The 14,005-nt window shown below is 38.6% G+C and overlaps 1 protein-coding gene across 1 annotated transcript in view; it reads left to right on the forward strand.

Annotated features, from left to right (window-relative positions):
• The window catches only part of nrg3b (neuregulin 3b), a 240,809-nt gene that overhangs the window by 202,475 nt on the left and 24,329 nt on the right, over positions 1-14,005 (forward strand). Inside the window, exons 4-5 of the mRNA XM_081600918.1 lie at positions 5,200-5,226; positions 9,679-9,781. Of these exons, the coding sequence (XP_081457044.1) occupies positions 5,200-5,226; positions 9,679-9,781 (130 nt within the window). The remainder of the gene's footprint in view (positions 1-5,199; positions 5,227-9,678; positions 9,782-14,005) is intronic.

The following is a 14,005-nucleotide window of genomic DNA, read 5'->3' on the forward strand; positions in this document are numbered from 1 at the left end:
ATAACCCTCGAAGCTGATGAAGGAAAATGGAACCACCGTTTTATAAAGACTGAAAAACGGTTTTATTTACCTTCTCCTGTAAATGTCTTTCTTTACTCATCTGTTCACTTGCATTCGGTCAGACTTTTAGTGTTCATTTCTAATTATTTAGAGTTGAGAAAAAATGAATAGGTCTTTTATTGCAAGAAAATAATCATACACTTAAGAAATATATTTAATTTATAAAGCAGAGAGAAAAAATATCTGAAAATTAAAGGTTTTAAACAGAGCTTAAAGAGAGAGGGAACTTTGACCATCCCTCCTTGCACATTCTCTATAGATTGTGCAGTCTTGGTGCTTTCTCAAGCAGTTTACTCTTTAGCCTTTTATACGACTCAGATACCGTCTAATGGGTGACATGGCCCCAAGATGCCACTCTTTACTTTACTGCAGTTGTCTAACAGTGAGCTTTGGAGATATTTTTACCTTCCTCTTTGTGTGAGGTGACAAAATAGACGTGTGTGTCCAGCCTACTGGCCAGTGGCTATAAGAGAAATGACCTTCTAACTCATATTTACACCACATGGAAGCAGAAAGTTATGTTTGAGTTACATTTACCTTATAGAGCGATTCAGCTATGGCAAAACGTGTGGCAGTAGTGATTTTGGGATGGATATTCCCTTCCCTTAATGGGATTTTTAAACACGTTGAATCAATATATAGAAATTTAGAGCACATTTAGAATGAATCAACCTGTAATTCACTGTGATGGTACATTATAACAGTAAAAGATTCTTTTTACATTTTGTCAAGTGGTTGGGATTTTATGTGACTGCCTAACAGAAAGCAATGCAAAACGGTGAACTGCTATGAAAAATGTTTATGGTTTTAAGCATTTTCAATGATAAAAAAGGAAAAGTGTTGACTGCATGTGTATTCGGTTGCCCTTTTCTTTGACATCCCCTAAAATAAAAGGGAAAGCATTTATTTAGTAATTAGTCTATTTGTGCCTAATTTACGGTCAGTATAATTATAGCTGTTAAGTGAAAGCATCAGAGGTTTGTTAGAGAACAAAAAGTGTCAGGAAGACCAAGGAACAAAGTAGAAAGGTCCAGCCAAAGGCCATAGAGAGATAAAGTGTAATCCCTGAACTTCTGAAGGTTTATCATTCAATCCATTGTTCAGAAATGAAGAGTGTGACGCAAACGCAGATCTACCAAAACATTTGTGTCCACCTAAACAGACAGACAGGGAGAGCATTATTTAGAGAAGCAAACAAGATGTCTGTGGTAACCTACAGCTCAGGAGGGTGAATCTCTGACGAGACAAAGCTACAAACCTGTGGCAAGACTTAAAACTAAAAACTCACAAACACTCTCCATTCAGCCTGACGGAGGTCTGGTAATGACGAATGGGCAGAGTATCAAGACTAACTGCGCAAAGCTGGTAAAGACCTGCAGCAAAGAGGTGGCTTTATAAAGTTATGACCCAGGCAGCTGAATACAAATGCTTACCACACCTTTCAGTTTTGTATCTAAGAGTTCAGACAACTACTTATCATTGTTGTTGGAGAATTTATTATCTTTGTATTGTATCGTTGTTAGCACTGATGCAGCAGGACCTCTGTGCTGCAATAGATTTATATCTACATTTCCGCAAGTAATTTGGTTGTTTTTTTTTGTAATTTCCAATTTTATATTTATACATTAAAAGCTTATGTGTTTCATCCACGGTCAATAAGTTGGTAGATTGGCTGATAACTACTTCAGCTAAAGGCCTGGCTCACAATTAGGCCATTTATTATATCATACAGAAATGCAATTACAGCTGTAAATGATGCATTCTGGACAGAATAATGCTTCCTTCTAGCAGATATAGGGGTTTGTTGTGGCAACTGATAAAGAATACATATTTTATGATAACAGTAATGCTTTTTCTACAGCATCCCAGCGATGATTTCTGGAAGTAAACTTGTGCTTTGAGCACATTCAATTTTGATAACTACGCTTCTGTCATTCTGTTTCGGAATTGAGCGGTTGTATTTAAAAGAACCATTTAAAAAAATCCCACACTTCAATCCAGTGGCATATCCATTTGTCTTGTGCTCAGATTTCACAGCTCCAACAGATTTCCAAATTTTTCTTTCTGATATGCGGTCTTTTTAACATACCCGGCACATAATCTGTCAAAGCTTGGCAAGCCTCGCTCTACTTAAAACTCTGACCACCTCTGTCGGAAAAGCAATTACCAGTGAGGGCTTCATTTTAATTTAAATAAGATTACATTACAGTGACATGAAAAAAGGGGGACTGTCAGGATGGGAAGAACATGAGTGCTCCCTTTTATCTGTTTCCCCAGCACTGGGATTGTGGGACAGGACTTAGCTGCATGAAGAAAGACTGTGTGTGTCTGGGAGAGTGAGACAGAGGGAATAGGGACAAAAGGTGTTTGTGTAAAGGGTATCTGTTGCAGACAAAGAATAGTAGGCGAGAGCATTACATGCCGTGTGGATGCACATGTATGTAAACGTAATTTAGTGTGATCCGTCCTGAAGCAGCCAGCTTGTGAAGAGAACAATTACTGCAATGCCTCAGGCTCAAATCAATATAAAAGGCCTGTGCAAAGAGGCATCAGTGGCATAAAGCCGCATGATGTGTCATTTTTAACTTTTATTTTCACGATCCCTAGCCTAATCTTCTTCCCCCCCCTCCCCGTTATCTCTGCTGGTTTCTGTCTTCATTTAAGGCTACTGCAGGCTGGGGAATTCAGAGGATCATGCTGAAGCATTTTAAGCATATTTTGGGGGCTTGCTGGCTCATTACAAAGTGCAAAAGAAAAAGTCATTTGGGAGAAAGTTGTCAAAAGAAGTTTATGGTGGGTTTGTAACACACGCCTATACCTATAAGACAAATTCTGAGCAGTAAAGTTTTAGCATCTTGGCTGCAAAAACATTTCTCAGGTATCAGAATCAGTTCATCCTAAGTTTTCCTGCTTGGGGTATCTCAGTGGTTGACACCACAGTTGTTTCTGTGGAGTCAAGGGAAGGACAAGGGGAATGATTTGTTCATGCTTAAAAAATGTGAAGGATACAAATATAAATGTTTTCTCTGTTAAAATTTAGTTTTTGCTATTATTGGCCATTCTGATATCTGCTGTGGAATTTATTGATATGTATGACCTGACAATTATTTATCTTTATTAAGGATTAAAATATATGTAGAATGTGATACCATCACAATTCATCACAGCTTAGTAATTTAATAATTTGTTAAGCATCATTATCTTTCAAGAATCTGACTGCCTCTGTAAAAAAGAAAAGAAAAAAAAGAAAATACATTGTTCCACAAGAGCAAACACAGAAAACCATAATACATTTACATATAGATAATAAGGTTTGTGCGTTGTCATTGAATATTTTAATTAGGTGGTAGAAGGTATGGGTAGTCCTAAAATATGAGATTCAACATTTTGTTTGCAAACACAACAGTCAAATCTGGCCTCTCACCAATAACCTCATATTGTTTTACTGTGGTTACATTATAAAGCAACATTAACTTTTAATCACCACATTCAGCAACATCTACTGCAGCACAGGGTCAAAGCTTTCATTAGTTGGATTTTTTTTCAGCATGTTTGTTCTGAGGAACAATGTCAGTGTCTGGGAAATGTGTTGCTCATTGAAATGGCAATGGCGTAAATTCCCAAAACTGTCAATGCAGTATGTTTACCATGGCACTTAATGATTTTATAAAAGAAAATAAAGTTATCCTTTCACAGACTGAATAGAGTGTTGAAGGTTCAGTCAGTTGACAATGACCCTGCGTTCTTGTATAAAAATGGCATTTTGCCTCCACGCACTACAATGGAGAAAAATACAACTCCTTGTTGATCCTTGGTTTAATAGAAAATCTCTTCCACATTTCAAAAGATTGCTTGTATTGTTATTGTGTGTGAGTTTTAGAATGAACTTGCTCTGAAACCACTTTTTTGGTCTGAAATCACTGTTTTGTTGTCCCATTATTTTATTTATTTTTTTATTTTTTACCATTGCAGGTGCCGTGTCCTTAGCTGGTTACAGCTGCATGAATTAACAAAGTCAAAATGCTGGGTTTGCAAATGATAACAAGCATTCTGACTTCACAATTCAACATTAACAAATGTTCAAGTTATAGCAGACTGTGCTGTAGTTGACTTTGTATGTATTTATTTGCTTTTAAATTTGACTTATGTAATGACATATGTATTATGACTTATTATTATGTAAAATCCACTTTTTGCATTATTTCTACTTCCTTTTGAACCTTTACTGCTTCTATGAAGAGTTCAAGCCATTTTCTGGCAATATGTTGCTGTTTTCTGGTTTCTGGAAAACGAGCCATTTCAAAACACTCCTGGTTATTAGGTCACTGCCCTGTTACTTAGCAACCCGAGCCGAGCCGAGCCCCAGCTCTCACTCATCGACTTTCTGCATGTTGCTCAATGGCTGTTCTGTTGTTGAGTTACCATTCAGAAACCGATTGGTGCATCCCTGATGGTTGTGCAGGAGGCTCTACTTTCTCTGCTTCTGGGTCTGGCTCACGGTAAAAGGTATACTGATGTACAACTGTTTGCAACCATTTTCACATGTGAAAAGTGAATGTAAATGTTGAGTTGGAGTGTGTGGCCAGCAGCAGCTTATTGGGATTTAAATTGACAAGAGGCCCTAAAACAGCTCATTCTGAAAAGAGCTCACGAAAGGCTGAACTGAGCAAAGTGAAATTTCATTATCAGAGAATGATTTTGTGAAAAAAAAAGGTAATGAACATGTTTTGTATAGCTCACAGACCTATCCAGTCCTTACTTGTGCAAGGAAGCATGAAGCTTGAAGCTCAGAGGCAGCAAGACTACAGCAGTGCAGCGCTGTCGAGAAACAACATACGTCACTACTCTTAATTGGCCATTGCTACCCTGTCCACAGACCTTAGTGGAAATGCAGCAGACCGTGGCTAACGGACTACGGCTAACCAGACTATTGCTGTGAAGGTTCCTGGAAATAATTTCCGGGGAAGGAATGGTTTAATTGAATACAGTTGATTCAAACTTGTAGTAACAGTTTTTTTGTTCTCTCTTTCTTTTCTCTGTCTCTCTCTCTGTCTCTCTCTCTCTCTCTCTCTCTCTCCCCCTCTCTCTCTCTCCATATCTCTGTTCACCCTGTTTACGGTTTGACCTCCGTTGGAGCAGCGGACGAACTTGGGATTGAGTTCATGGGTGAGACAACTTTTTTTTTTTTCTTTTTTTTTCCATCGACTTTGCAGAGTGCTTAGTCTTTCATGTGCCTCACATCTGTGAATAGGCTCATACAAAACACAGTCCGGCGCAACAAGGCCGCTCACCTTGGATAAATTAATGTGGGCCAGTTGCTATGGCAACACTGTGGCGGAAAATTAGGTGTATTCTGTCTGCATGAAGAACTGAGCTGTTAGGGGAAGAGTGATTTAATGAGCATGGAGCTAAGACAAACGGCGCCGTGCTTTGTTTACTCATCTTCCATATGTTTGAAGATTCATTTAGGCATCAATTTCACAAAGTTAAAACAGTGGACAGACTGCCAGCGTAATGAGATATGTCTTATACTTGCAATGGAAAAAAAAAGGATTTAATACTCAAAAAGTCAACACAAGATATTTGAAGAAGTGGAACAAAAGCTTCCTGAAATTGTTTTATCTCTACACCTTGCACATGGTCATCTGACAAAATTATGATGTAAAAGAAATAAAAACCGATGCATACACACGTTGCCAGACTTCCTTTATTTTATGCAGTCAGTACACTTTCTTTGCTCTTTGCCTTGCTTTTGAAACATAAAACCAAACATATATATGGATTTACATAGGTATTGCACATCTGTCATGTCACACACTTGATCCAGAAAACAGGTCTAATCAGAAGAAAAAGCCAGCTCTGCACACAGTCTTCCTCAGATCAGCAACTTTTAATACAGGGACGAAATAAGTTCAGAATCCTCCTGCAGGTTAGTAAATTTAAATTTACTACAGGGAATGAATCCAAGACTGATCAATGATAGAGGATTTTTCAAGAGCAACAGTATGCATTATAACCTGATTCCTCTTCAGCATTACTGGTGGATCTTTGGGTACCCAAAGATCTGTGTGTGCAGATGTGAAGCATAGCCATGTTTGATCTAGGATGGAAAACTCTAAATATGATTTTCTTGTACTCTTTAGTCCAGCCGCTCGAGTGTCTCACTGGCTCACTCTGATGTATTTCGGGCTGAATACCCCATTTTGTCATGGATACTTTAGCACGGCCTTCATTATGCACTTTCATCAAAGCCAAATGTAAAGTGGCTGTTATGGTATTGCTGGCCATACGAGATTGTCTTGTCTTTGTGTCAGTACAACATAGTTTAGCCAGTATTGCTAGGGCTGTTCACTTTGTTCCGTTCCCTAACATGCTCTCGCATCTAATTTCAAGAGTGCCTTGTAGGCATCCAGCATGAAAGACCTGTAATGACTTTATGTACAGACTGCATATCAGGGTTTTTCCTTACAGCCATTCAACACAGCTCTGTAGACAGCTGTTTTTTTTCTGTTCCTATTTCAGAAAAGCCTGTTTCATCCATCAAAAAAATGAGACAGAGGTTGGTCTCAGGTGGCGCTCCGCATGAGCACTGATGATGCAGCAGCAGGGAAAGACATTCCCTGTGTTTCACATGTCCAGCCATTGAGAGATCATTCCATTGATGGAAAAGGCCGGAGGGTTTGCAGGAGCTCTGAGATGCAAATGTTACATTTAGGCCACGGCATCTCCTGCTGTTTATTTCTTAAAAACAGGCCATTTGATGCCACGCTGGAAACATTGAGGAACAAGCTGGAAGTCAAGCAGGTGATGGAGGCTCAGACTATCAGAAGTGTCATAGCAGCACTGCTGTGGTATGGTAAAGTTAAATAACTGAAATTTTATGTTCATGCATTTTTGTTTTCAAGTAGCACAATATTGGAGAACTGGTATAGCTTCCAGTCCTTTAGCAATGAAGTTTTGAGTGACCTCTTGACCTCTGCTTGAGATTGCTGTTCATTCTATAGGAAACACCACCATATTGACTGAATTACCACAAATTCAATTGAATACTGAGATGCCATCCAAACTGGTGATCAACATGACAGGTTTTCCCACACTACTTAAGCCTTTATTAGTTATATTACATATGTAGTAGGTAACTTTTATTATGTCCTATCATACGAGACAGATGATCTGTGAAAACATTGTGCAAGATTTAATGCCAGGAAGGATTGTGACATCATAGAAATAATCAAACTAAACCTAATTTGTTTTTGTGTTAAATGTATGACTTCATATTCTTCTAAAGAAGTTTGCAAGTCCTCTCCACAATTCTTTGGCACACTTATAAAGAATCTTAGTGTAAAAAAAACCCTCATAAAATCAGGAGATTTGTGTGTGGACCACTGAGATGGGATTGTAGTCAAAATGTATTTTTAAAGTTAACAAAGTTTGGAAACAACAGCAACTATTGTCCAGTTAAATGTTATGTTTTAAGACAAATGGTAAGACAGGAGACCAATAACTAGCAACCACTAGGTTGCTACCAAAGTGACTCCATAGTTAAGGTCACACACACGCTCAGGTTTCCACCAATTAAGTATGTATGGTGGAGCGGCCAGACGGGCCCCATAACTCACCTAAATGTACATGACAGTCAGCTGGGACCATAATGAAAGGAAAGTGAATTAGTTTGAGCGCTAAAAGAAAACCCTGATGAAACAGGACCTGGACTGTACAGAGCCCGAATTCTCGACGGTATATTTGAATGAATGTTAGACGTTCAGCACCGGCTCATTAATACCAAGCCAACAGGCAAACAGGATGATAGCAGCATCCTGCTGTGGGAATGATTTTATGGTGGCAAAAACAGGGAGAGCGTACACAGAGAAAGATGGATATGGAGAAATACAAAGAAATCTGAGCAAAAATCATTCGCAGAGTGCTTGTTTCACAGACTGGAAGAGCTGTTCCAGTAAGACAGTAAATCAAAGAAGGACGTGCCTTCGACGAAGCTGTAGAAGTTCTCTGAGAATATTTCTGCGAGAACTTTAGAATCTCCTTAATTAAAGATGTGAAGAAAATATATCATTTCTAACCAGTGTTCTCTTTTAGCGGATTATTCATGTATTCAAATTACTTTACTCCCTAAAATATGGTACATGTCCAACAGCAGATGACTTTGTTGCACCTAAAAGTCAGATGCACACAGCAAAAACTAGGAAGATATGAAATGTCGAAAGGGCCAAATATACAGCACAGTGCTTAAATAACAGCTTTTAGTTACACAATATGCTTCACAACTCGTAGACTCCATGTACAAATAAGTGGTACTGCTTAGACATTTCCGTAAATGATATGCAAATGTCCAAATAATGACATCTCTTACTTTTGTTATACACTGTGTGTGCTCTGTCAAAGATTTGCTCACCTTAGTTGAGTTGCTATGTCCTTGGGCTGTAAAACACTTTGCATTTTACACCAATACATGAGCAACATGATGAGCAATATACATATTCCACAGACATTGCAGGACTTGATGTAAATTTCTTCAAGTTTGAACTCGCATAAAACGTGCTGTAGATACTGTGACAGATGTGGCAAAAAAAAAAAAAGCGGAGTACAGCTTGAGATTCACTGATGCAGCACCAATATCATGCCGAGGAACATAATGAATATAAATGTTGTAACATGCAGTGCATGATTGCACACTAGTATTGAGCATAAACAGGTAAAATTCCTGTTTGTATGAAAGATGAAAAAGTAGGACAGACGAGCACAGACGAGGGCCTCCCCTGATAGTTCTGTGTTGACAGCATCAGGAGCCACAGTGAAGGGTCATGAAAAGGTTTCATGGATTTCTTTTTCCTGCACCTATTTCTGCAGTAGTCAGTGTGTTGAAATCATAAATCAGACACAACAGGTTTATTGTTTGTAATTTCGTGTACGGGAGCTGGTGTTACAAACCGCAGGACAGAGAATTACACCTGGTTTTCAGCGACGCTGGTAGATTTGTGATGTAGCCCCTTTAAGGCTGTGCATTGTGGGCATCTTCATCTCAAGACATGAGGCATTTAAAGAGTCCAAACCATGCACCACTTTCAATCCAGCATTATTCGCTGTGGTAAGCAGTGTAGCTGTACAGAGTGATATCTGCTGGGATCAACTGCCACTTGTCCCTGGCACTTGTGACCTCACGACTCTGATTCTGATGAGCAGAGGTCTGACAGGGAGCTCCGGGGGCATTCATTTGCTACTAATTCCCTGTCGCCATCAGTCTTGGAAAGCGGAAGCACAAACGCAGACGATGCACTCTCATGCACACACACACACACACACACTTACTGAGGATTTGTCCCATGCAGGCGACTCGTTGGTGTTCCCTGCTGGGTTTTTCTGAAGGAAATGATTATCACACTTCAGTTATCACATGTCACTGAGCCCTGCCTGTATCTGCCATGTCCCTATTCCAAGTCTTCAAAGACTAACGTTAACTGACAGCAACATCGGTTGCTTCATGCTGTCTGTACATCTGTGCTTAGTGTGTTAATTCAGAATGCATCTTCTTTCCGTTTTGCACTCCTTGGGGTCACAGCGGATATTCATTGTCCTAAATCTCATTCTCTCTCTTCTCTGCAGAGAGCGGTGACACCTACCAGAGGCAGGTGCTGTCCATCTTCAGCATTGCCTCGGGGATCTGTCTTCTCGGAGTGGCATGCATGGCTCTCTACCGCCGCAATAAGTGAGTGATTCCAGCCAGAACCACATTAGCAGAGTAAGCCCCGAGCTGTGCAGAAAGAGGCACTTTATTCTCATGGCACGGTGCCCAACGTGTGAGTCAGCTGGAGGATTTTTTTTTTAAGTTAAGCAACAAATCCAAATTGTGTGGGATGCATTTGGGACAGATACTCATGTAAGATTTATCTGTGAAGTGGTTATAGCAAGCAGGTGTCACATACGCTTTGCATAGAGCGAAGTACATGTATACTGCTGAGGGTACGAGGGAGTCCTAAACACAGAAACGTGATAAAAGCATGTCTGTAGTGAGCTTTGTGAAAGTGTTTTCATCCCTTAATCTTTTTTTTCACATTTTATTATATCAACACCACAAATTCGAATGTATTTGATTAAAATTTTACGAGGTAGACCAAAACAAATTGGCGCATAATTTTGATGTGTGGAAAAAAAGATACATCGTTTTTATATTTTTTTAGTGTGGGTTATATTGTAGTTGAATTAAGCGTGGCTATAAAAAGTTTTTGGATCATTTAGGCTCTGCATTAAATAGTCTAATTTAAATGAATTTCAGCACAAACAGCTGTCTTTACAGTTGAGTTGTTAAATCCAGATGGAGTTTTTTGGTATGCATCGCAAACAAAACACTTTGCATTGTTGAAAACTAAAAAATGTAAACAACAGTAAACAGCTTACCATCATGGTGAGGTAGTGGTATCATAATGCTGTGGGGATTCTTTTCTAGAGGACATTTCTGGAAGAAAACCTTTCAAGGTTTCTATGAAAAACCTGGGCTACACGTAGAGCAACAATACAGTGGAGTACAATGAAGCATTTTTATGTTTTAGAACATCCCAGTTAATGTTTGCATCTATATCCAGTTGATCTGTGGCCAGTTCAGATGCACAAAGCAGGTAGAAACATTCCCCCAAATACCTACAGCTTTAATCACAGCGAAGACTGCGTCTGCACAGGACTGACTAATGGAAACTAAATAAAATAAAAAGGCATGCCAAGTTGATTTGCCTTCCACTTTAAACAAACATTAAAACACAATATGAAATACAAAAAAATATGTAAAAAGGATGAAGAGGACTATTTTTCTGAAGAGTATGCAAATGTGAGTGCAATGGTAGAAAACCAGTAAACATACAAACACACCACTACACTCAATTACTATCTTGCAGCCGACAAGGAAGTGAAGAAACGTACACAAGCGAAGGTAAATGCCAGAGAATGAAGGCATTCCTCACAGAGGCCATGTTGATTAAAGTGGTTGTGATAAACTGAAGTGTTTTCCTCTATTTTCTTTGCTTCAGCACAGCAGAGCTCTAAGTAGCACATTGCCCTATTGGTCAGTGTGACCAGCAGCTCACCAGGAGGTTTAATGTACTGCAAACAATCTAAACCCACATATCCTGCTAAACTGGTTCCCTTTGACTTGAATGTTGCAGGGTTGTGGAGCCAGGATAAATGGATTTTCTTCTTAATGCTGAAGTTTATTCTGTTCTTCAGTAAAGGAGAAAAATGTAATTTGTCACACCATGTCACAGAGGAGATTAACCACGAGAAAGGTATTTATCTTGATTTTATGAGAGCTGTGCTGCCGAGACAAAAATATCTCCTACATGCAATTCTGATCAGAGATTAACATATATTCATCAGCAGCATTAATGTCCTAATAATTCAGAGATTTTAAATGATGGATTGAATAGTTATTTATCCAGGATGAGATCATGTTTGCATAATCTTCAGTGCTTCCAAATTTTACAAAAAGGCTTACATTTTTATTTGGAAAACTGCCCCATAGAAAGTTGTGCCTTTATTACATGCCTCTGGTTACCAGCAACAAACCTTTGGTTTAATTCTGATTGGATGTTTGACCATGCTTCTTGGCACACTTGTAGGAATTAATTTAAAATTATTGGTGTCTGGTACATTTCCAGCTTTAGAGTATAAGACTACATATTTTCAATAGTGTAGAGGTCAGGACTGTAGGGAGGCCATTGAAAAAGCCATTCATTTAAACATTGTTTTGATATTTGTTAGGGGCATTTTCACCTTTAATTGAAACAAAAAATGTACGTCTACAAGAATCACTAAGGCTCAAGCTGGAAACTGGAACACCATCTGCACTGTTGTGTATGAGGAACATTTTACATCACTATAGACTTAGAAGGTGCTAACCACGAGGAAAAAAACAGGAGTTTCCACAGTGAGACATGAAAGCTCAACTGAAATGTGCAGCTAACGACTAGAGAATTGTTTTGTGGTCAAATGAGACCAAAGACATGATCATGACTGCTTTAATTAATGGGGTTGCATGTTTACATTTTAACCTGGATAGATTAGAAAATATCTACAGTGCATTCAAATTCATGCATCCAGTAATTGTTTTAAAATTCATTGAAGTTATTTGTTTTACTATCAATCTGCCCTGTCTTAAGAACGATTCCCATAAACATTCAAGATCGTAAAATAAACAAACGTCCACGTAAACCTGCAGCCAGAACTCTGTTTTGTGAGCTTACAGATGTTCATATGTTAAATGCACATGTTTGAAAGCTTGTGATAGTTTGGATGTATACCAAAAAAACATCAACAGTTGTAGATTTATTACTAAGTGGAATTCATTTAGCAGGATGCCATGTATAATTTATGCAGTATGATGCACTAAGCTGTGGACTTGCTGAACATGCTTTAATTCAAACAGACACAACAATAAATATGTGTTTTACTTCTCCCCTGTTACATGCTCTGCTTTCATCTAATTTAATTAGGCTAATTACTTCCTAAACATAGGTCTTTGCATAAGTCCTTGTAAATATGTAGCAGTAAAGTTTGTTATTCTTTGCATATGCTTCAGTCAGCTGCTTTTAAATATTTATAGATATTTGATTCAGTCTGTTTTAAACTCTTTATTTCATGTACAAATGAATAGAATTAAAATTGTGTCTAACACAGTGAGATTATGTCAATTCACTCCAGTCAAAATATGTCATTGAATGTAGATCATACACACGTTCTAGTGCAATTAGACAAAAGAGTTATGTTCAGTAGTTTCTGTAATGTCAATTGTTAAAAATTTCTGTAACAACTGACATTATACGGAGCCTTATCTGACTGAATAAAGTGGTTGGCATAAAAGCAATCCCTCCTCCTGAGAGAGCAAGTGGCAACAGAGGAAAAAAACAACTCACTTATAGCAGTAGGAGACCTCCATTAAAACCAAGCGAGTAGCTAGGAAAGGAAGAGGACAAAGAACAAACTGAAGCACAGGCTCAGGGATACATCTTGTGGAAAGGAAAAGCTGTAAAAGAGATGAGTAAAGGAGCACACAGAGTTGATGGCATCAATAGCTCTGTTTCAGAATCGGGTCAGAAATGACACATAGCTAAACATGGAAGCAAGTGACAAGGGGGTACTTTCTGTGGCAAAGAAAAAGAAATGGAAGTGTGCACTGATGCACTGGTCCTGTTATATTTCTATAGGAAACAACAAAGAATAAATAGAGTTAAAAAAGGCACTGTAGGTATGATAGTGGGATAGTGTAGCAAAATAATAAAAAATGCTGGTATATTCAGAAACACCGGGGGTATTTTCTATGGGAAAGAAAAGTGAGGCTAGTTCACATGGCTAATGACAGCTGTGGTTCTGTCTGTGGCCTTGTCCAGGAAACAAACATGGCTAAGCACAGATGCACTGGGCCAGAGCTGCTTCCTGTACCAGGGAGGAATACAGAGTACACAAAAACAAATGGCAGTGGTAGTTTTGCAAACATGCTTTGTCCAGGAAGTAAACAGTTTAATACAGACATACTGGGTCAAGTATATTTTGTATGGGGGAGAGACATTGAAAAGAGGATGATGTTTACGTCGTTACAACGGAGCATTAATCTATAACAGAGAAAATCCAACTTTAATTTGATTCTAAACTAAATGTGTAGTTAAAATTCAGCTAAAACACACTGAAGCAAAGCAAGTAAGATACATGACAGCTATTGAAAGTTAATACAAGTGAATCAGGTGAGACAAGAACAGCTGGAGCTTAAGCAAGACAAAAGTGAGACCTTAAATTGTTCCAATTATGACAATGAGTCAGGCTTTAGATTGCTCTCCAACTTAGTGCAGGCTGCAGTCTCACAGTAACTAACGCTCTATTCTCCAGGCTCATTGAAAACAGGCTGCACCTGTAATGTAATCCAATCAGTTGGGCATATTTGAAAAAGCAG

This window comes from Poecilia reticulata, chromosome 19 (genome assembly GCF_904066995.2).
Source record: "Poecilia reticulata chromosome 19, P_reticulata-male-v2, whole genome shotgun sequence".
NCBI lineage: Eukaryota > Metazoa > Chordata > Actinopteri > Cyprinodontiformes > Poeciliidae > Poecilia > Poecilia reticulata.